At 32.6% G+C, this 23401-nt stretch overlaps 1 protein-coding gene across 1 annotated transcript in view; it reads right to left on the bottom strand.

Moving 5' to 3' along the window:
• Positions 1 to 22544, bottom strand: part of LOC129227807 (inner centromere protein-like) — a 41592-nt gene extending 19048 nt beyond the window's left edge. Inside the window, exons 1-3 of the mRNA XM_054862419.1 lie at positions 22022 to 22544; positions 14775 to 15091; positions 6335 to 6472 (exon numbers count right to left, since the gene is read on the bottom strand). Coding sequence (XP_054718394.1) covers positions 6335 to 6472; positions 14775 to 14914 — 278 coding nt within the window. The 5' untranslated portion in view covers positions 14915 to 15091; positions 22022 to 22544. The remainder of the gene's footprint in view (positions 1 to 6334; positions 6473 to 14774; positions 15092 to 22021) is intronic.
• Positions 22545 to 23401: the final 857 nt, after the last annotated feature.

Below are 23401 nucleotides of genomic sequence, written 5' to 3' on the forward strand. Positions count from 1 at the left end.
TCGAGTTTTCTTCCATGAGCTTTTAGTTTCTGCTGAGCGAGTCCAGTACGATGTCGTTGAGTAAGCCCCGTGTTCCTTATAAAACGTTATCTTTCGATCAAAAAATTGCTGTCATACTAGAGGTAGAGAAAGGAGTGAAAAAGAAATGCATTATCGCAAAAGAGTATGGAATAGCTCCGAACACTCTTTCCACCTTTTTAAAAAACAAGGAAAAAATTTTGAAATCTAATCCAAATCGCAAACGAGCTTGAGAACCAGATATCCCAGATGTGGACAAGTGTGTTTTGAGATGGTTCAAGCAAGCGCGGAACAAAAACATCCCTCCCAGTGGAACTTTTGTTCGAGCAAAAGCGGAAGAATTTGCTGTCAGCTTAGGAAACAACAGTTTCAAAGCAAGTTCCGGATGATTGGACGGGTTCAAGGAAAGGAATGGCATTTCTTTCAAGTCCGTGAGTGGAGAAAGCGCAAGTGTGGACCAAGATGCAGCAAATCAATGGAAAGAAGAAGTTGCAGAAATCATTCAGCACACACAGGAAAGAGACATTTTCAATGTCGACGAGACCAGACTTTTTTATAAGTGTACCCCTTCAAAGACTTTGTCTTTTAAAGGTGATAAATGTAGTGGGGGAAAACATAGTAAAGAGCGAATAACCCTACTTGTGGGAGCAAATATGGACGGCACTGAAAAATTACCATTACTAATGATTGGTAAATCAAAAAATCCAAGGTGCTTTAAAAACGTAAAAACAAAACCTGTAAAATACCGTTCTAAACTTGAAAGCATGGATGACGAGAAATATTTTTGAAGAATGGCTGCTTGATCTAAATCGAACGTATCAAAGAAAAATCAGAAAAATTATTCTATTTATTGATAACTGCCAGGCTCACAAATCAATACCATCTATGGAAAATGTCACAGTGAAGTTTTTTCCGCCAAACATGACTTCAGTGGTGCAACCAATGGATCAAGGCGTCATTAAAAATTTGAAACATTTTTACAGAAGTCTAGTCGTGCAACACCTACTTACTGATTCTTCTATAAAGCTTCCAGTCACCCTCCTTGACGCATCAAGATTGTGCTTAAATGCGTGGTCTTCAGTGAGCCAAAAAACGATAGCGAACTGTTTCCGGAAGGCAGGATTCGTCAACAGCGGCGCCGTTAGCGAACTTTTCGATGAAGAAAGTTTACCTCTCCCAATTGCATGGACAGACAGCTTGCCATTTAATGATTTCGTCAACGTGGATGAAAACGTAGAGATTTGTGGAGAACTATCTGATACGGATACAGGGCTCATAGTGGGTGGAAAAAAATATGTAGGAGTTTAAAAGGAAAAATATAGGAGATTGATAGCAAAAGATATAGGAGTTTTAAAGGGAAAATAAAGGAGTTTGGTATAAAAACAAATAGGGAATTTCAAAAAGTATAGCATCTAATATGTTTGGAGCACCGTACAAAAAAAAAAAAAAAAAAAGAAAAAAAAAGAGCGCCAGTATCAATACAATTCTATAGTGCATGAAGTCATAGCAATGTGAAGAGTCACAGATGTGCGAGCAAATGAATTTTTGTACTCGCAGTTGCTTATATGAATCATGTTTGTTTAAGACAATTTTGATTCAATTAAGCAAAATTATGTGTGCGTGCTTTTCTTTTTTTTTAAGGAGGAATCCACATACAATTTCAGAGAATTTTATTAAATTCTGGTCAAATGATATATTATTAGAAGTATACCGCACACTCAAAATATCCATTCTTTGATTATTTAAAAAAATATTATCACAAAACAGTACGAAAAAGCAATTACAAAATTCAGATTTTAACTTAAAGTGCTTCGAAAAATACATCTCTCATTGATTGCTGAAACTAGATAATAATTAATTTGGACATTCTTTTTTCAATGTCATAAATCTACCCATAGTCCTCGGTATTGGTACCAGCATTGCTTCGATGCTAACATTACCAATGAAAAGTCAACTCCATGTCTCTCTCGTCTCACAGGTTCTGTTGGACATATCATAAGAAAATTGTTACAAAAAGTGTGCAACACTTTGCCTCCCCTTCATTTCACTATTTACAGGGGAAAAAAACTAATTTTACTAATCAAAGGCAAAGAAAAAAAAAGAATACATCATGTTTTTTGGAGAGAGAGAGAGAGAAATGGTGTCAGTCTCATGCGCTTGATTCATTAAAGGGACATCAAGAGACATAATTAAGGGACATGTTTGATTCAAATATTCTGCAATTTTTTAATGTTAAAACTGGATTTCGTTTCATTTTTGAGAAATTAATTCATAAATGGCTGATTTAATTACCAGGTGCTCACGCCATAACTTACAGTTAACGTGTGTATATATATGTATGTACACACATATTGTATAAAGGGTGAATTTGACTTAATTTGTCAAACGAAAGGGGTTGTTAGAAGAGCCCAAGGGGAGCATAGAACCATCCATTATCCTCTCCAATTTGTATCTGTAACCGAGTAGATAAAAAAATGAGCCAAAAAAAAAAAAAAAATCTGAGATGAAGACCGATTTTTGAAACATTTGAAGTACTCAAAGTTAAATTGTTACCAAAATTTGAAAATGCATTTTCAAAAACAATCCTTTGAGCTACATCCGGTCATTTATGCTACATGTAAGATTATATGTGACAAAATTAAAAGCTTTCAAAATAAAGTTAACATGTTATACTATTAAAATTACAAAGTAAACTCATTAATTGAAAACAAGTTAAAATTTGCAAGTAAAACCATCTATATTTTGTACATTTCATAAAAATAATTAAATAGAAGTTTAGTACATATGCCAACATTAAAGATTTAAGAGTGCACAGTGCAAGGGAGAAAGAAGAAAAAAATGAATCAAAGGTTTTTGGATTTTTGGGTAGCATTTAACATCTAATGAAAAAAATATAGGAGTTAGTGAGAAAATATAGGAAATATAGGAGAATATCTGACAAATTGTGAAAATATAGGAGATATAGGAGGACTATGAGCCCTGGGATATTGTATCCGAAGTTCTTAACAAACAAAGCAACTCGAAAGAGGACGATGCAGATATTGAAGATGAGATAGAAGAGCTGCGGCAGATTCCAACTGCAAGTGAGGCAATTTTCCGTCTAGCGGAATATCGTCGTTACGTGGAGGGACAACCCAACGTGAGTGAAGGTGTGTTTCGAGCTGTAAATATTCTGGAAGATTTTGTTTAAAAAAATCAAGTAAGCTCTTTAAAGCAAGCAGAAATATTTCAATATTTTAAACAGCTGTAATATTTGATTAAAAATTAATAAATATTTGTTTTTGTAATTTCTGCAGTATAATTTACCATTTCCTTCCCGTCATAAAATTTTTTAAAAAATTAGATAATTCGAAGTTTGGATAATTCGAAGTTTTGCGTTGTCCCCTTGCACTTCGAATTATCCAAGTTTGACTGTATATATCATGATATATATATTGACTGATATATATCAGCAAGCCCTGCCCAATTAAGATATATATTAAGAATGCAATGTCCAGTTAGTAACCAAACAGATTTTTGAATCTCTTTACTACTCAGACTAAGCTCCCTGGATTTAAAGAAGGGAGACCGCTGGTTGAGAACTTTGGCCTATCTCTGAGAGTCAGACTGAAGCCCATAAGATTAAGAGGTTAGTACAAAAATGATATTTCAGAACTTTAACAGTTTGCAATCCATTTAATTTTTTAAGTTTTCCCCCATGGTAAATTTAAAGAGTTTATAAAGGGTATGTCCGAATTGAGGTTGACCCGGGCTGTTGATTTCATGAAGTTTGAGCAAGCGCGTCAGTGGTTAGTGTGATGAGTGTCCATAGAATGTTTTCATATATATTCAGTGAACCGGTAGTCAATTAGAACACTTCTGGTTAATCACAGGTTATCCCCAGTTTACCGGTTTCTCTAATCGAACACACCCAAAATGTAATGAGGAGCAAGCTGCCATGGGCAGGTAAAGGGCAGTAACTGCATTTTTATCATCTATTGTACCATAATTTTACTGCGCAAACTTGGTCATTTGGTTTCCGCTGAAAAAAACCTCTAATTCAGAACAATCCCCTATTAAAGTAAGAAATAACGTCAAAAAAGCGCAAATTGCAGATTACTGCAGACACGTGTTTCGGCATTACAGGGAATGCCTTTCTCAATGCAAAAAGTAATGAGCTTATGGATGAAAAGACATCCGACAAAAGCCAAGAGCTAGATAAGCAAACAGCTTAAAAGATAAAAATAGCGGATTAGCCAAACACTAATGAGAAAATTATAAACCAATAGGAATGCAATCGAGGGGTGGGGCTCTCTCTCTGAGGTATCATAAAGCCGAAAGAAAGAATTCAATTGGACAAAGATTAAGCCAAAGCTCAAACAAAAAGAAAATGCCAATAACCGTGAACATGTTTCTTCAAATATCTCAAACTCATTTCTGCAGATACTGCTGTTTACTTGCCCATGGCAGTGCTATAAGTCATACAAGTATGCTAGGATTGCTTTTAGAAATGAAATTTCAAGCGGATGAAAATTTTATCGTAGTTCAAACAAGTGTTGGACACTCCAGGAAATAGGACTGCAAAGGCAAATGTTAAATGTCGGATTGAGCTTGACATAGGATCGCACAAGTTTAAATTTCAGATTATGAGGTACAGTGAAGCACCCTTTATACGTTTCTCTTTTATACGTTTTTATCAATTATCCACTATAACATTAAAATCTGTTCGCGTCCGTCCGTCTGTCTGTCTGTCTGAAGATCGATCTTCTCTAGAACCGCTGCGAATTGAGAGTCAAACAAGATACTGATCAATTCGAAATTTTCCAAAGAAAACAATAACACCAATCGCGTAATTGTGCGACTTTAATTAGCGGAGATATTAATTAAAACGTTAATTAACATAGCGTTATTCAGGGATTTTTATTTCTTTCCTGTTGCCATTTTGCATATGGGTAAGCAAGTAAAATCCTAATAATTCTTTTAAAAGAGATTTTTTGGCTGCTGTCCAAATCTTAAAACAACGTTTCCATCTAGTACATTTTTAAAATTGGTCCCTGCAAAGTCTAATACACATTAACCTATACCTATTATATGTTTTTTCGTTTGTACGCTTTTTTCATACAGTCCCTTCAAAAACGTATAAACGGTGCTTCACTGCATATACAAAAGTTATATTTCCTTTGAAATCAATTTTTTAAAAAAGTTTTTCCCCCCTGGTGAGTCCAAAGAGATCATAAAATGAAACTTAGGATTATTATAAGTCATACAGTATCCCAGAATTATGTTTAGAAATGTCCTTTTAAGTCCGTGAAAGTTATATTGCAGTTTAAACATGTGTCGGACACTACAGGACATAGGGTTGCAACGGCTATTTTTTTTTATGTCCGACTGAATCTGACAAAGGACTGTGAAGGGCTTAATTTCACATTATGAAATACAAAAATATAAAATACTAAAAAATTATGGCAAAAACAATGTTCTATGTGGTAGTGCCTAAGCCTAATTTATGGAATTCCAGTAATAGATTGAAAACTTCGCTACTCTACTCTTCTTACCATCTTTGTGACATGGAACTGATGAAAGGAATGGCAAGGCTTTTAAAAGTTATGGTATGGAATTAGAAATTGAATAATATGAAATAAGATACTCTAACAAGTATGCATCATTCCGCAACTTATGTAAAATGAATTTAAACATCTGGAAATTCCACGGCTAAATATTTGTTTTATGTTTAAACATTAGATTTGAACGTGTTGATTTAAATTTCATTTACTTATTAGGGACTTACACTCCATGCTCGCTATCGCTCACTAAGAATAAAAACATTAAATCTAAAATATGTTTTAATATTTAAATTTAATTTTATTTGTTTATTCAAAACTATTTTAAAGTCATTCATTTAAGTATGTAAATTTAGTACCTAGGGCTTGGGTTTAAATCCCAGGAGAGGTATTGTTGCCATCATTCAGTATATTTCTGCCTTAATCATAGCCACATGATTCAGGTTCTACTTAACACAACTGTAGCTTTCAATGTGATTGTGAGGTTGAACTCTGGCAGCCATTTTAGTGTTGCAACCAAAGCACTAAGCTCAAATTCAAGGTTATCCACAAAACTCTTATCAACAGCTGGTTCTGACGAAACAAGTTTTGAAAACAGTTTACATTAGATTTGAATAATCTCAACCAGGACTTCTGCTCATATCACCTTCTGTTGAAAAACTATGACATAACTAGATACAACATGGGTTTCCCAAATGGCTTTACAGAAAAATCTCAACTACTTAATGTTAAGAAAAATAATATATCCAAATTTAGAAATCTCGGAATCAGTTTACCTTCTATCCGCGGATTTTGTTTGATTCGCAGTACTCATTGAAACTTCAGGTTTAGCAAATTTTTTTAATTGAAGCTGTTTTTCCTTCTCTAACTTCTGTCGCTTTAGTTCAGCCTGTTCCATTTTCTCTTGTCGTTTTCTAAAATATGCAAATAATAATAATGACAATAATATAGTAAATAAAAGAAAGTCATCCTAAAAACTGCTAACAACAAAATTTAAGCAAAATAAAGTTGAAATATATTGAGCTGAAATACAGTATAACTTTGATTTAACGATACCCGATTTATGATTCTCTCAATTTAATGATACATTTCATGGGTCTGGATTTGACTGTATTAAATATTTATGCTGATTGATTTAACAATATCCCTGATGTAACGATAACTTTTTCCGGTCCCTTGACAACCGTTAAATCAAGGTCATACTGTATGTTGAAAATTGTACCATAAATATAGTGCAAATAATCTAATACAGTGGTGATCAACCTCTTTTTACCCAAAGGCCATATCTCAAACTTAGATGGATCATGCGGGTAAGAACATATATTAAATTGAAATGTTAATTAAACAGTTTTGGATAACCTGGAAAAATGTGGACAAAGAGAAAAAAAATAAAAACCAAGAATTGTTGTTGCTATCATTACTGCATGGATGTTATATTCTTTCCTTTACTCTGTATACATAATGCATCTAACAGTTGATTTAAAATTTAAAAAATATATTTATATATTCTTCCAAAGGTAACAATTCAGGAAGAAACAAAGTAAACTGGGCAGTTTAAAAGTTCTTAAAAGGGGCACAAACAGTGTTAAAGGCCGATTGTATTGTACCCATAGCACTTCCCTTTTTTTTAGTAATTATTTTCCATTAGTGAGAATAAATTAAACAATGTTTGCTTAGTATGGATTATCGTCTAACTTAGTGAACAAATTTTACTGATAAATTAGACCCACATTTGATCAGGACTGTGGAGAGACAAGGCTTGTCAGTCTGGTAGCCGGGTCCCCCTCTTTTAACCTAACACGCGAGCTAAACTCTTGTAATTCTAAAAATAGAGTCAACTCCACAGGTTAGCAGATGCCTTCTTGTCATGTGTGAAAGTTTCATCAAAGATTGAAGTAACAAAAGTCAATTAAAACTAACTTCTATTGAACAATATAATAATTAACAAATGTAAATTATATATATAACTTCTGTAAATAGTAAAATAATCATAACATGTTTCAACAGCATGCAACTAACTTAAGTTTCCTAAATATGTTTCAAAAAATTTAATTCCCTAACATTCATGGCAAAAACTAATAGCCATTTTCCTATGCTAAGTTCTGGACGCCGCTTCAATAAGCGAGCGTTCGTCAAAGAAACGGCTATCTAAAGCACAAGGGATGAAAAGCGTGAGCAGAAGTCATTCCGCCTCAATTCCCTCTGCTTATATCATACATCGCACGATGCAGCACGTCACGCCGGAAATAAGTACTTAAGATCGACCTGGAAGATTCTGGAATATTCTATCTACCCCGTCTCAGCAGGAGATTGCGTCATCCATCCGCTCACGCACTGATGTTACATCCTTTGAATCATTCAATCTTTGATATTTACACATCGTAACTTTCTGATCGCGACTCGTAACAATCGTCCATAACGGGACAATACAACTGCTCACTCTTTAATAACGAAACAAGTTAGTAAATACATCTTACACTTATCATTTAAGATGAATTGGTGAGAATAAAACCTAAATAGACATTTTGTGGCTATTACCCTCCCCCCCACTCGTCAAATTTATACTGCTCCAATTTCAAGCCGGAATTGGCCGTCCCTCAAGAGACGGGTTCAAAGACAAATACAAGGGAGGGGCGATCGCCCCTCTTTAGAAAGATTATGCATCGGCAATTCTTCCGAATTTGAAGCTCTAAAACGCAAGTGTGGGCCATTTTTGATGTCGTTTAGGAAAATAATGGAGTTCAAATCTTTCTCCTGGAAACTTTTCCAAATTGAAGTTCCAAAAAGGCAATTTCAGACGCTCTTTCGCAATGTCGGGAGAAAGGAGAAGGCACTTGAATACCGTCCACAAGCATTTGGAAAAGTTTAAGTCGGGAAATAATGGGTTCAGTGACTTTCCTCCGATAATTTTTCGAATATAAAGTTTTTTGAAGTGCAATTTTAGATGATCTTCAAAGAGGTTAGGGGAGAGGAGTTACGGAACCTCCCCGCTCCCCCCCCCCCCAGAATTATTACAAAATTGGTTCTAAAACTCAATTTCAGAATACCACTTTCATCCAAAAAGAAATATAGATTTGGGAATATCCTTGGCGAATTCAGTTGTTTTAGATACAAATGCTGTGGCAACCCCCCCCCCCCTATTCATATGTAATCAGACACTTAGTAAAAGGTCGGTAAAATAATCAACCGCCTCTCTTTGAAAACTTGCCTGACATGGCCTCTCGTCGATCCTGTATTTAACCCGTTCGCACCCAGCGTCACGCGGACGCTACGCAACGATTCCTCTCCTATCAGCCCAGCGTCACTTATCCGCTACGCGCTCTGATCTACGCTGTAGTCCCAGCGTCACGTATATGCTTTCTCAAAATGGAACGATTGAATTGAATATTTAAATGATACTAGATGGCGCTAAATGGCTATAACTTTAATCACATTCGAGTCACATGGTATTTGACCTTCATGTACACGCTTTAGTTTCTTATTTGGGCCTCTCAATGGGATAGATTTTTTTTTAATGTAAACAACAGTGAATCACTGCTCTGCGCATATGATTTATGAGGTCTCAATTGCTCTTGTTTATATCTTTGCTTCTCTTTTTTTTTACGAGTAATTGAAAGAGATATACATCTAGCTGAATAAATTATGGGGGAGGGAAGGAAGGCTAAAATATTTTTGCGTATGTGTTCCAGACTTTTGGGATTCCCCGTTCGATGAGAGTATAGGAATGATTTCAAGAGGCCTGAAGTTTATGATTATTTTTGAATCCTTTCTAAAATTGTTCTTCTGTATTTATTCTTTTTTATTTGGGGATAGAAAACCGCAATAAAAATGATTAGCGAAGTGAGTGAAAGGGAATGTTTTCGAGTGAATTATGAAGCAGTTTTGAGACTTGTCGCGTGGGAAATATAACTAGTTTAAATTCGTTGACCTAAGTTGTTTTAATCAAAATTACATAAGGAACATATTTTTTTGCTACATTTCTTTTTCTTTGATTCCACACTCCCGATGTCAAACTCTAACTTTGTTTTTGTGCACATATCATTTAATTTTGTGCACATGGTTAAAGTTTTAGTATTCTACTTATTTTACTTCCTTCTAATAATGTAATAGTCTTTATATTAATAATTAGTAATCAGTAGTACATTGTTTAAGCAAAATTAAAATTTCAAGCCATTATTTTGAGATGCTGATTTTATATGAATATTTTTGTTCAGTTAGGCTTAACTGCTGTAAATGCTCGGGCCGATGGCGGCGTTCCATTTCAGAACGTTCGGTCCCGTAGCTGCGCTTCGTTTTCCGAGCGCTGGTCCTCAAGGGGTTAATGATTGAATTGCATAAGGAAAATGCATTATCAAATGGTTATCTCAACTATATCTCTAGTGCTAATGATTTTATCCATTGCTAGGAAAGTAAAAAATAATTTTCCAAATGGTAGAATGAAAATGATTGATGGCACACAGCTAATTATGTAATTATGTCAGTATGTGGCACAGTACCAATGAAACATGCTGGAACTCCTGCAAAAAGCTTCAGCAAGAGTTGTTGCAAAATCAAAAATGTTTCCAACCACTTTATGAACTGGTCTTTGACAGTACTGATCCAAAAACTTAAGAAATGACTTTCAGCTTCATATGTTCACATGCCACAGGGCTTAGTTTTTTTTCTCTTAGAGAAGTCCAAATCAACATGTTTCTGTCTACATGTTCATGCTATATAAGTTTCTTGATTAATTGCTTAGTAATCAAACTCCTAAATGCCAAACTCTCTCACATTAGAAAGACATTTCTAATCTTACAATATGGTGTCATTTTGAATCATTTTTCTTCTCTACCCCCCTTGAAAGCTTGTCGCACTGATAGGGAATCAATCTGAATAATCAAGACATTATTTGAAAAATACTCGGCCACCATTTTTAATTAGGAGGATGAGAAAAAAATAATTCACACGTAAGAAAAGTCACAGCAAGAGTAGACCATAGAGTAAGTATTAACTACACACAGGGTTCATACTCTATTTGGATGAAAAAATTCCATGACTTTTTCATGACTTCATGAAACTTTTCATGACCTTGTTACATGAAGAGAATAGTACTATTTAATATCAAACTTGCCATTTTTTTTTTTTTTTTTGGAAATGAGCATTAGCAAAACTTCTATATGAATGCCACTACCTGATTGAAAAAATATCAGTGTACACCTAAAAAACTGAATAATTCTTACCTGTTTTCATCATATAAGTTTAAGTTAAGTAAAACTACAGTGAATGATGCTTAAATGTTGATTATTTTTTTATAAACAGGCAGAATGATAATGATTGGGGAAAAGGTTGAATGAATCATTACTTAGTTTCAATAAATTTGCTTCAAAAGTTACCTTTTAGTGTCAACTTGACAATTTTTTGGTTCTTTAAAATAAAGCCACATTCTTTAGTAAATTCATGTTTCTATACCAGATATTTATTTTAAAAAAATAATAAAAACATTTCATAGTAAATAAATCTTTTGATTTAAATGTACTTGTTTACTTATTTGTACATTTTCAAATGCATATAAATTAATAGGTTCAGAAATTCCTGAACATGTTTGAATAATGACACTGAACGTACTAGTGGGTCGCATGGATTAGTTTTGTGGGCCGTATATTGGGCACTACTGTTTTTGAGCATTAGAATTCCCCTATTTCTGTATTCTATTGTATGACTAAAGATTGTCCAACACTTTGAACAAATTGAGATAAACTCTGATAAATTTTAAAATAAAGATTTAGGAGTGATGGAAACGAACTTGGATGCAATGTTTTTTGAGATCGTTCAATTTTCCAGTTTAAATAGCTTTCATGGTGCAATACTAAATCACTCAAGATTTCTAATACTCTTTTTAGCTACTGTTGCCTTTTCCCAGAACATTTTTCTATGATTGAAAATAAATTTCCATGACTTAGACTGAAAGTTTCAATTTTCCATGACTTTTCCAGGTCTGAAATTTGCTTATTTTCTTTCCATGACTTTCCAGGATTTCCATGACCCGTACGAACCCTGTACACAACTGGAAACCGGTTCCATGGACAACAAGCTCTTCTAGTATGGACGGGCAAATGTCCGAAAAAGTGCATGCATGCACCAACTTTTGTCTTAGCCTGATGGTATGCAAACAGTGTTGCTTTCGAGTAAGTTATGCTTTTGCCCATCAATTTCAAGTTTCTTGCCTTCAATGGCAGCCATTGGCTTTCGCTACGGAGTTTTGCATCTAGTTATACTGCATCTATGGAGTAGACATGTCAACATTAAGAAGTGAAAAAGCAAGAGACAGGGTTGGGTTTTGGACTGTCCAAAACTGGTTTAGGACGGGACAGGTGGTTTTTACCGTCTAAAACTGTCCAAAAGTGTCCTAAACTGTCTTAAACTGTCCAAAACTATGCTAAAGCTAAAGCGATGTAATCTAATCAATTCGTATTTACTGCAATATTCTTAATGCATAAACAAAGATATTAATGAGGTTTAATTAATGAATATTGGATAATATTTTTCTGAAAAATGTTCATTTAAAAAGTATTTTACTAAAAAAATCCAATAACTATTACATAAAAACTTCCTTTAGTAACAGTTGATAGAGTTATGAAAGGAAATTCACAACACTACCAAGACAGCTAATTTCAGTTCCATTTATAACTCAAAGGAATGTTATTAAATGTGCAATATTTAGGTGCAAAAAAAAAAAATTATAATTAAATGGTTTTTGCAAATAAGTTTTGCATGATGTTTTAACAAAAGTTGTTCTTTAAATCATAGATTAAAGAACAAGACATTGATGATTAAATACTTATGTTATAAAACTTGTGCTATTCTTTTTTAGTTGATATTTTAAATATAGTACATTCTGTAACTAAAAAATTGTAATTTATTGCATTTAAATCAATTATTGCGCTATATTTTGAACATTTTCTTTTGCACACATGCATAAATGTCGAAAAATTTGGTTTATGGAAAGAAAAAAACTCTTGCATACAAATGAGGAATTTTTAATGAAGAATTCAATTTTTACGTAACTAGATTAAAATCAGCTGCATAAATAAGCTGCATATATATTTTTATTATATTTATACTTAAATATTCGCATAAAATAAATATATTAAATAATCAAAAAAATAAATAAATAAATAATTTTGACACATTTTGTTCTGTTTTTATATTTTCTTACAAAATACAGTTTCTCAAAAAGTAGTTTTGGACACTTTTGGACACAAGGGTTTTGAACAGTATGGTAACCCTGTTCCTAACCTTGCCAACCCTGCTTTCATTTTCACACACACATAAACATAGGGAAATTAGGTTACTAATATCAAAATAATAATAATAACTAAATAAACTCATGCATACAAATTGATTTTAATCAAGAATTCAACTTCTATAACTAGATATAAATCAGCTGCATAAAAAAGTTGAATGTTCTCATTGAATTAATGTTCAATATAAAACATTACTTTGATAATTTTTATTCTGTTTTGATGTTTTCTCACAGAATACAATTTATCTAAAAATATAGTTTTGGACACTTTCAGACAGTTTTGGACTCAAGGGTTTTGGACAGGACGGTAAAAACCAGGGTTTTTACCATGGTTTTTACCGTAGTGTCCAAAACCTTGCCAACCCTGGCAAGAGACATTTCTAAATCTCAGAAACAGATGAATGTAACTCCAAAAGCAATTATTTTCATTCTTAAATTTATAAAAATGTATTTTGTTGATTACGGTTAATTGGGCCACATTAAGAGGGGATCATTTTGGTTACAATAACCGGCTGGTTCGAAGACTGGAACAGAACCTTGTACAACACGCTAACACAACATAAATCATTTAAATACCATTATGATTACTGTGAGGCAGACATGTGTGGTGAGCATACAAAGAAGAAGAAATATTGCTCTTTACAAAAATTTTCATTTAAAAATTAAATTAAAATATAGCAAGGAATAAATTTTATTCGTTCGAACCAATACGGTTTCAGTTACATTTCTTTCAGCCAGCACTGATTAAATTCAATAACCAGAAGTAACTAAAAATGTCAGACTGAAAAAATATGTTTGAAGTATTAATCAGCTATTAAAAATTCTAATGAAATGTCAATTACGTATTTTACAACTAAAAAGCACTTTTGAAAAAAATTCCGTTTCATTGTATGTGCTAACTGAATTGGATAAATTTGAAATTTCACTCCGCTGGAACAATGTCCTCATGCAGTGAACCTATTGTCAAGCATTTTTCTTTTCTGCAAACATTGCTGGACTTGAATGAAAGTGACAAGAACCATTAACTTTTATTGAACTAGCTTTTAAGTTCATTGAATCCAACACTTGAAACTCGATTCAAGCGGGCAATTTCTATTTTCCCCCCAAATTTGTGCTGATGTACCTTGGTACGATTAAAGGGATTTTTGTTCCCAGGAAGCGAATATTAGGCTTGTGTAATGGGATTTGTTTTAGCTTTTTTTCAGATTTGGTCTGAAGTGGCTGCTCCAGTTAACTGGTTGGTCCAATTAAGCAGATTCTCAGTATTTTCTTTGAAATAATTTCATTAATTACCAAAAAAAAAAAAAAACAGATTAGCACAATAAAAACATCATCTTTAAATGAATAAATGTTAATGTACTATCATAGCTGCCAACAACTTAAAAAATCTTACAATGTAAGTGGTGGCTATATTTCTACGCTTTTTTGACCGTTATAAAGCAAAGTATTAAAATTTAAAGTATTATAATATTTTCAAATACTTACATTTACTTGATCTATGCTTTTATAAGCAAAAAATAAATAAATAAATTTAAAAATAAATAAATAAATAAATTTTTATTTCTTTGAACTTTGAAAAGTTGCTGACTTTGCAGCTTTCAAAAATTGTCTATAAAAAACTTGTTCAAAACAATAGTTTTTCTGCAAGTTCTTACAGATTAAAATGTTCTCCATGCTATTATTTGATAAAGAAAAAATGCACAGTTCTCGTATAAATCGTACAAGCTGTCATAAGCCGCACAAAACATCCGAAAATCTTACACTGTACGGCTAAATCATACAAGTTGGCAGTATGTACTATGCACATATGCAAAAGAAAAAAAGAAAAAACATTTAAGGAATTTAGAACCAAATTAAGAACTAAAAAAACTGAGGTCATACAAGACCACACAACCTGTAGACATGCATTTAAATTTTAATATATGACCACAAACCTCTTATTTTCTTCTAATCGCATTTGTCGTTCTGCCTTAATCTTTTTCACTTTTTCATTGTTTTTTTCTTCTTTCATTTTTAATTCTTTTAACTTTTCATCTTCTTTTCTCATGACTTGAACACCAGCTTTAACAGCCATACTTTTAAGGTATGTAGGTTGAATAACTGATGAGGCATTTTTCTGCGAAGCCAATAATGCATTATTTGTTCGGGTCCGAGTAAGGACACTTCTCTGTGGGCCTAATACTGATGAGGAACCACTCCGAGTAAGATGTTCTCTAGAGACTGCCTTTGCTGTAGAATTTGATTCTAAAACCTGAAAAAAATTCAAAATTGACATAATTTACTACACAACAAAGCAAAAAATCCTATGGTAAAACCAATAAATATATAGCAGGTAATTTCATAAAGAATACCTGTGTAATAGTGTAACACAGGAAAAATTCTACCAATACAAGTTAATATTGCCCCTTTCAATAAGACAGAATAGGAAATTGAGTTCTCATCAGTCTTGTCTTGTCGTTTCACATAAATGTAAGAAAGAGACTATAAGAACTTTAAATTATGGTACAATGTTTGCTTTCATGTGCTAAATATTTAATCTCATTCGTAAATTTTCTATCTAAGTAGAAACATTTAATGCAAAGGAATGAGCCATAGACACTATATTTTTAACAAAATAAAATTAAATAATGCAGTTTTAAGCACTTTAGATACTAGATTTCGGTTGTGTTACCTTTGTGAAGTGGCATTATTTACCGGTTTACACATAAAAGAGTTTAAACTTGAGAGAAATTTTTTTTTCCTTTATCTTCTCTGGCACTACGGACAGTTACAGATTAACACAGTCCCAAGTAGTTTTCCCCACCAGGCCTCAAGTATAGTAAAGTTGTTTCAGATTGGGAGTGTTCAGATTCCTTATGAATGATCTGAAATTCTTTTTCTGTCGTCAGACCACCAAACTGGTGATCTTCCCTGTTTTCTATTACCCATTGGATTAGTATACATGATCCAGCTAATTTCATCTTGAACAGCACCAAATATCTTTCTTGTGATTTTTTGCTTGAATATCAGTAATTTTTTTGCATGTGATTTGGTAGAGGTCCAGTAATCACAACAGCCATAAAGGAATTCGTCTTTATGTTGTATTAGCATTTTATAAGTATTAGTTTTCGCTGCTAGGCTAACGAATTGCGAGTTCAGATAGTGTTTCAGGTCATGAACATTCTAAAATTTATTTGAAGTATGTGGAGAATCAGTCGTTTATATTATTACTAGTTGCATTGCCCGGCTTCGCACGGTCTGCCACAAAAATAAAAATTATGTCAAGTGACGCACGTTTAACAATTAGGCTTCAATAACGGGAGAGAGAAACAAAAAATCTGGTAAAATTTCCTGTGAAAATGATTTTTAAATAACATTAACAACAAAACTATAAGTCTTGAATAAATAAAACATAACCCTCCATTAATGCAACTAAAATTCTTGATTATTTCTGCCGACACAAAAAAAAAATATATATATATATATATATATATATATATATATATATATATATATATATATATAGGATAAGAGCTCCAATAGTTGGCCATTTAAGAGAGCGATTGCTGTTTTTTGTTAACCTATAAATATCAGTAATTAACACAACAACAAAAACATTGTAAGACCTTTAGGCTATACCTTTCTGATAATGATTCGCTAAATTGTTTCAGTATTCAATTGTAATAGTATTTTTATTTTAAAAACCAAGCTATTATTAATACGAGAAAATGCTCCAGTATTCGGCCATAGAGATCCTGTGCTTGGCCATGTTTGAACCCAGTAGTCGACCGTTCCATTTTCATTACTCGTCAGGTATGAGTTAATAAATTTAAATGAAATTCAATGCGAAACTTACAGCATAGCTTTGTACATACAAACAAAATTAATTTTTAAAATAATTACAAAGTAATTATGCATTCTTGATGCCTTCATAACATCTTATGTTTATAATTTTTTAATTTGCAACAAGTTTGGATATGCAAAACATTTTTAATTATTTATCTGCTAAATCACTTACTTAAACAGTATCATCTACTGAAAAAATAGAAATTAAAGAATGGAAAAGACCTGGGTTTTTTTGGGGGGGGGGGGGGGGAAGGAATCTTTAAACGTGAGAAATGTAGATTCCCCCCCCCCCCCCCCACGAAAAGGTGCTGTATTAACTGTGTATGCTAAGATAAGGACTAAATAAAAGTGTTGATAGAACTCATGATCGATAAAGAGTGAATTAATGATTGATATGATTGACAGATGACTGGTCCATGTTCATTAGAATGAAACTTCAACATATGGAACATAAAACTGAAATTGCAGTTTTGGAAACAATTTCACCTCAAAACAAAACAAGTAAAAAAAATTTTGAAAAAAAAAATAGAACCGACTTCAAAATTGCTCTAAAAAGTGAAAAATAATTTTATTCTTTAAACACCATCGATAATACTTTTAAACATAATTTTTGAAGTTGGCGCAAAAACGATCGTTAAATCATTCACAGCCATAACTCAACTACAAGTATAAATTTAACCAGGTCCAGTTTCTTCACTACCACATGCATTACGCATTGATGACAGCATATTTGAGTAACGATATAAATGTTTCGTTCCTAACTTTGGATGATTTTTTGATAACAATATGAACGAAGCATGGTTACAATGGATTTTACTTTTTGTTTTTGCGCCAACTTCAAAAATTATGTTTAAAAGTATTATCGATGGTGTTTAAAGAATAAAATTATTTTTCACTTTTTAGAGCAATTTTGAAGTCGGTTCTTTTTTTTTTTTTTTTTTCAAAATTTTTTTATTTCATTCTTTTTAGTGTAAATGTAGACATTTCAGTAAAAGTAAGAAGTTACCTAGTAAGAAGTTCTGCTCTATATCACTGTATTGCTTTAGAAAAGCCTTTATTCAAAATTATCATTACAATTACTATTAATGTTACTGTTATATGGCACCAAACTTTTATAACAATGAGTTTCATATTGTCGCGTAGATGAAGATAGCGAAGACTTTGTGAAAGCCAAATGAAGCGAATCGAGATCTTTATTCAGAACCACGAATGAACGTTACATCTCCTTATATATAACTTGAGAAAGTGCTGAAACTTTCCAGACTTGGAAAGATACAGAAATTAATAGAACATTCGAGAAAATACGGGAAACAGTAGAAACGAAATTTTAGTAAAAATCACTTTGTCCTAGTCGGGATTTGAACCCGGGTCGTTCGTGTGGGAGGCGATAATTCTACCACTGAGCCGCCGTTATCCGCGGATGAAAAGTGTGAACTTCGCTACAATATCATTTAATAGGGAAATTGCACAAAAATAACTGTTTTTTGCCCATAACTTTTTTTCTAACGAACAAATATGGTCAAACAAAGTAATGGGACCTACGTTGAGTCATCCCCTATCCATTAAAAAAAGAATCATCAAAATCGGTTCACTAGGTGAGACGCTATGAGTGGACAAACAAAAAAAAAAAACATACATACGGTATGAACTGATAACCGCCTCCTTTTTGAAGTCGGTTAAAAATATGTTTGAAAAGCACTTAAAAGATTGCCAATCATTGGCACATCAAAACAAAATTTATCATAAAAAAAGGTATTTTTATCGTGAACGAACTGGATTAAGACAAATTATGTTAGCAGGTGAGTATTTTCATAGTTTTTCTGGGGGGGGGGGGGGCAAAGGGTATAAATTTATTGCATTTTATAGGAAATAATCATCAAAATACAAACAAAAATGCATATTTCAATTATGTTTTGAAAATATAGAGGGTCAATTGCCCCTCCCCCTCCTCCCCTGATAGCCCAAATGACGTGTCTGTATGTGGGTAAATTGAAATTGAGAAATGGGGGATGTCATGAAGGTAATCTTACAGATTTCAATAGGAACAATAATAAACAATGAATAAACTAAAATGGAGTGGAAAGTAACGTAATTCAACTTTGAAACCATGTTATTTCAAAACAAATTCAGCAAAACAAGAAGTAAATTTTGATTTCCTTGTGGAGAAAATCCAATGAACTAAATATTTAGTTAGAAGCAGTAATAAAAAGTGTTACCAAAATTTGGAATAATTAGTCTAAATAGAATACAGATTTCTTGAACCTTTGGTGAACCAAACAGTTTAGTATATTGAGCAATAATTGGAGCTAACATAACAATTGAAGTATTACATCTTAATTCCTTATAATGGAGACGTTTATTTATTATCGATTAAATATTGTAGGTTTTTTTTTTTTTTTCAAGCTCCGTTTTCACAGTAGGAACGCCAGGTGGGCGGCAGGTGGCTGGTTTGCGTACTAGGATACTGCACATACCCCTGTCCAAACGCTCAGTTACTGTCGAGGCTAATCTGCCATTTCCTGTTGAGCTATAGACAGGAAAACATGGCTGTCTCTATTGAGTCTCCCGCCAAATGTGAATTGAGAAGTGTTATTCGTTTCTTGCAAGCAGAGGGTAACAGGGAAGCGGAAATTCATCGAAGAATAAGTCATGTATATATGGAGAGAACTTAATGAGTACTGGTGTTGTTCGTAAGTGGTGCCGAAAATTTAAAGAGGGCAGAACTAATGTGCATGATGAAGGGGGTCTGGGACGCAAGTCTGTGGCTACAGACGACCTTGTTCAACGAGTTGACAAAACCGTTAAGGAAAATCGAAAATTAACGATAAGCAAATTATCGATGCATTTTCCAGAAGTTTCAAAAACATCCCTATATTCTATAGCTATAGAACTGTTGCGTTAGAGAAAAATTTGAGCTCGCTGGGTACCAAAAACACCGTCAAAAATCACTTTCAATCATTGGCGGCATCATTATATGAGGAGGGTATAGAAAAGCTTGTGCACAGGTATGACAAATGCCTAAAATGTCAAGGAGATTATGTGGAGAAATAATATGCATTGTACCTTACTTTTGATAGTAAAATCTTTTTTGTATATTCACCCTTTTTTTTTAATAGCCAAACGGAGCTTAAAAAAAAAAAACAACCCTCGTACTAATTGCAATCAGATCATTTGTTTTATCAATTTCATCAAGGTAACATGATTTATTTTCAAAAAACCCTATAAATTATCATTTGGTAATGACAAGTTGAATATCAGAACTTATATTCTAAACGCAAAAACGGGCTAAATTCGCAATGTGTTATCAACCCTGTTTTTGAGAATTCTAAACTAAAATTAACATTAGAAGCAGTAAAATGGTGAAATGTCTCTTAATGTCAAAAAAAAGTCAAGGCACAAAATTGAAACATTTTCTTTTGAAGAGATAACGTTAGAAAGGGAATTTTTACTCAAAACAGCTAAATTGCTGCTGTGTCAATACTTTAATTACTATTTGATGAACATTAAAAAATCCATACGAAGTGCACAGTCTACTACTGTGTAGATCAACCAAACAGTATAGTACCAGTGGTCAATCTGCCATGGCGAACTGTTGGAGATGTATAAGAATTCAATACCAAGTGGCCGGTCACCTCTCTAAAAATAATCAAGTCTGAGAAGGAGTTTATTTTTTAAATGATACGTTATGCTATACAATCCATTAAAACATAAACAAAAGAAAATTTACAGTAAAACGAAAAAAAAGAAGGGCACTTAACATTTAAAGATGATGTGTCTTTTTAACAAAAAATAAACAAAATCGCAAACAAGGATGATAAGCACACCATTTAAAATAAAATGACTCATTGCTACTTAATAAAAAGTATTTACAACTTGATTGTTATTCGATGATAATTGGGGACAGGTAAAGGAATGTGGGAATGCATCAAATCCAATTTTGAGTAATACATATTCTATTTATGACCTTGTTGCCCCTCATTTGCATTGCTGCATCCGATTAAAACCAAAACTCATCGGCGTGAAAGAAAATAGAAGTGTCAAATTTTAAACCGCGTGTAATAAACTCACATAAAACAAAGGTCTACTGTATAATACATATCTTACACAATATGTATAGCTTTTTTCTTTTATTTGTAAAAGAAAAGAAAAAAAGAAAATAGCTTTGGTCTCCAATTTCTATCCAGAAAAAAAAATTCAAATTATAATAAATTAAGCAGTCAAAAATCCAGGAAATAAGAACTCTGATTAGAACACTTTGCAGTATCATTATTATTTTCACATACTGACAGAAATGTGTAATGAAACATGCATTTTGAACAACAACAAAAACTTTGCATTATAAAAAATAATTTTATAAGAGATGTGTACATTAGGATGTCCCCCCAAAAAAAACTGAAAGTTTATTTTTCAAGTCACACACTCTGCTATATTTTTCCTTTTAGGGCAAAACAATTGTAAAAAAAGTTTCATATAATTTGAACAACGGCAACCTGTGCCGATTTTCGCCTGAAAGTGAAACAGCACTGTGTACTAGACGCAATCAAAAAAAAAAATCGAAAGTTCGAAATTTCATGTCGATAAATGATGCTCTTATATCCCCACATGTACCACAAAAATATTTATCCAAATTAAAATTTAGGTGTCCAGCAAGAGGCCCAAAATTTTTAATTTTCTTCAAATAATCGATTTTTTTCTAAATATATATATATATATATATATATATATATTTTAATGTAAGGTAAACTTTAAGAAGTAATCAAGCTGTAAAATATGAACAGTAAAGTCAGTAATTAGTGTTAAATAGAAATATTTGCTCTCTTGCAATATTTAAGTCTTCTCCACGTGGTACTCAAAATATGGATTTTTTCAAGTTTAAGTTAAATTTTTCATTTTAAATATAATTTTTTTTATTATTCATTAGCAAATGTTGATTTGAAAATGTGTTTGTAAATGATATTTGAATTTGATATCTTATTGAAGTGTACAAGGAATTTTTTGAATGATGATTTGAAAAAAATCAATTTTTAGAAGAAAATTATAAATTTTAGGCCTCCTGATGGACACCTAAATATTTTTCATTTGGATAAATATTTTTCTGGTACATGTGGGGCTATAGGGGCAACATTTTATCAAATAAAAATTTCGAACTTCAAAAAAAAATATTCTGCCTAGTACACAGGGCTGGCTGCTGTACAATTTCAGGCGCAAGTTGGCACCGGTTGCCATTGTTGAAATTATATGAAATTTTTTTTTACAATTGTTTGGACATAAAAGAAAAAACATTAGAGGGTGTGAAATTTGAAAAATCGACTTTTGTTCTTTTGAGGACACCCTAATAGTGTACATCCACACTTACTTCTTTTCTCAAATGACTTCTGGAAGTAGCTTCTTTCTTTATTCTTTTCTGGCTGTTACTAGTTGGATTTTCAATGTCATTCACTTGGACGTTTTCAGAAACATTCTGGCATACAGCTTCTGAACCTTTTGTCCAGAACCTGTGTTAAATAACATGACTTTAGTGGATCCTTTGAAACTTTTGGAGTTTGATTGTAATTATTTTCCGATTGCAAGTTAATGGCATCTTTCACTGACGGTTTGTCATTATTGATAGATGCCATTCTGTTGGCTTCCTCGGAATCATGATCAACCCACTTTGTCTGCTTCAGGATCAGTGTTTTTGATGACATGATTCTTCAGGAATGCATTCAGTTTTGTTGACATCAACAGTGGATTTAGAAACCTCTTTATTGTTCTGCCTCAGTAGATAAGTTTTCACTAGCAATAACAGGAGCTTGTTTAAGTTGTTGAATATGAAGTCTTGATGCTTCAGGATCAGTGTTTTGATGACATGATTCTTCAGGAATGCATTCAGTTTTGTCGACATCAGCAGAGGATTTAGAAACCTCTTTATGTTCGGCCTCAGTAGATAAGTTTTCACTAGCAACAACAGAAGCTTGTTTAAGTTTGTGAATATGAGCTCTTGATGCATTTTCCTGCAACAAATTTGAATTACCTTTATTCTCATCTTCAGTCTCTGGATGTAGCAATGACAGAATTGAAGGTACTGTCACATTTGCTGAACTCAACCTACAATGAAAATTAAAAAAAAGTAAAGAAATAAAAACATAGTTCATATTTGTAACAGTACAAAAAATAATGGTAATATTTTCATTGAGTCATTATCTTATGTATAAATATAAGAGTTTTTTTTTCTTTCAAAAATAATGCAACAAGCTGATTAATTAAATGTACATCAATAATAAAATCATTACAGCAACATAAACATGCACAATTAGCAATAAAAATTACAAACTAGCAGTTTCAGTATAATGCAGTAGAAATGAGTTTATGGGCCAAAAGACAGCTAACAAAAGTGAAAAGGTTAAAAAAAAAATGAATTTTAAAAAATAGTAAAACAAACCAAACAACCAACTAGAGAGTAGTTAAAGATTCAATAGCATGTTACAAACAGAACACGAACCATGTTGATAACAGAAGCAATCTCACAGGGATCAGTTAAAAGTAAAAATAAAAGTACAGAGTAAAATTTAATTGGACATAAATATTCATCTGACAGAAAGATAAAGTGCAATAAAGCCCCAACAAAAGCAGCCTCAATAACTGAACCATGGAGAATGGAAAAAAAAGTAAAATTGAACTATTTTCATAGGAAAATGAATATATATATATATATATATATATATATATATATATATATATATATATATATATATAT

The sequence above is a fragment of the Uloborus diversus genome, chromosome 8 (assembly GCF_026930045.1).
Source record: "Uloborus diversus isolate 005 chromosome 8, Udiv.v.3.1, whole genome shotgun sequence".
Classification (NCBI taxonomy): Eukaryota; Metazoa; Arthropoda; class Arachnida; order Araneae; family Uloboridae; genus Uloborus; species Uloborus diversus.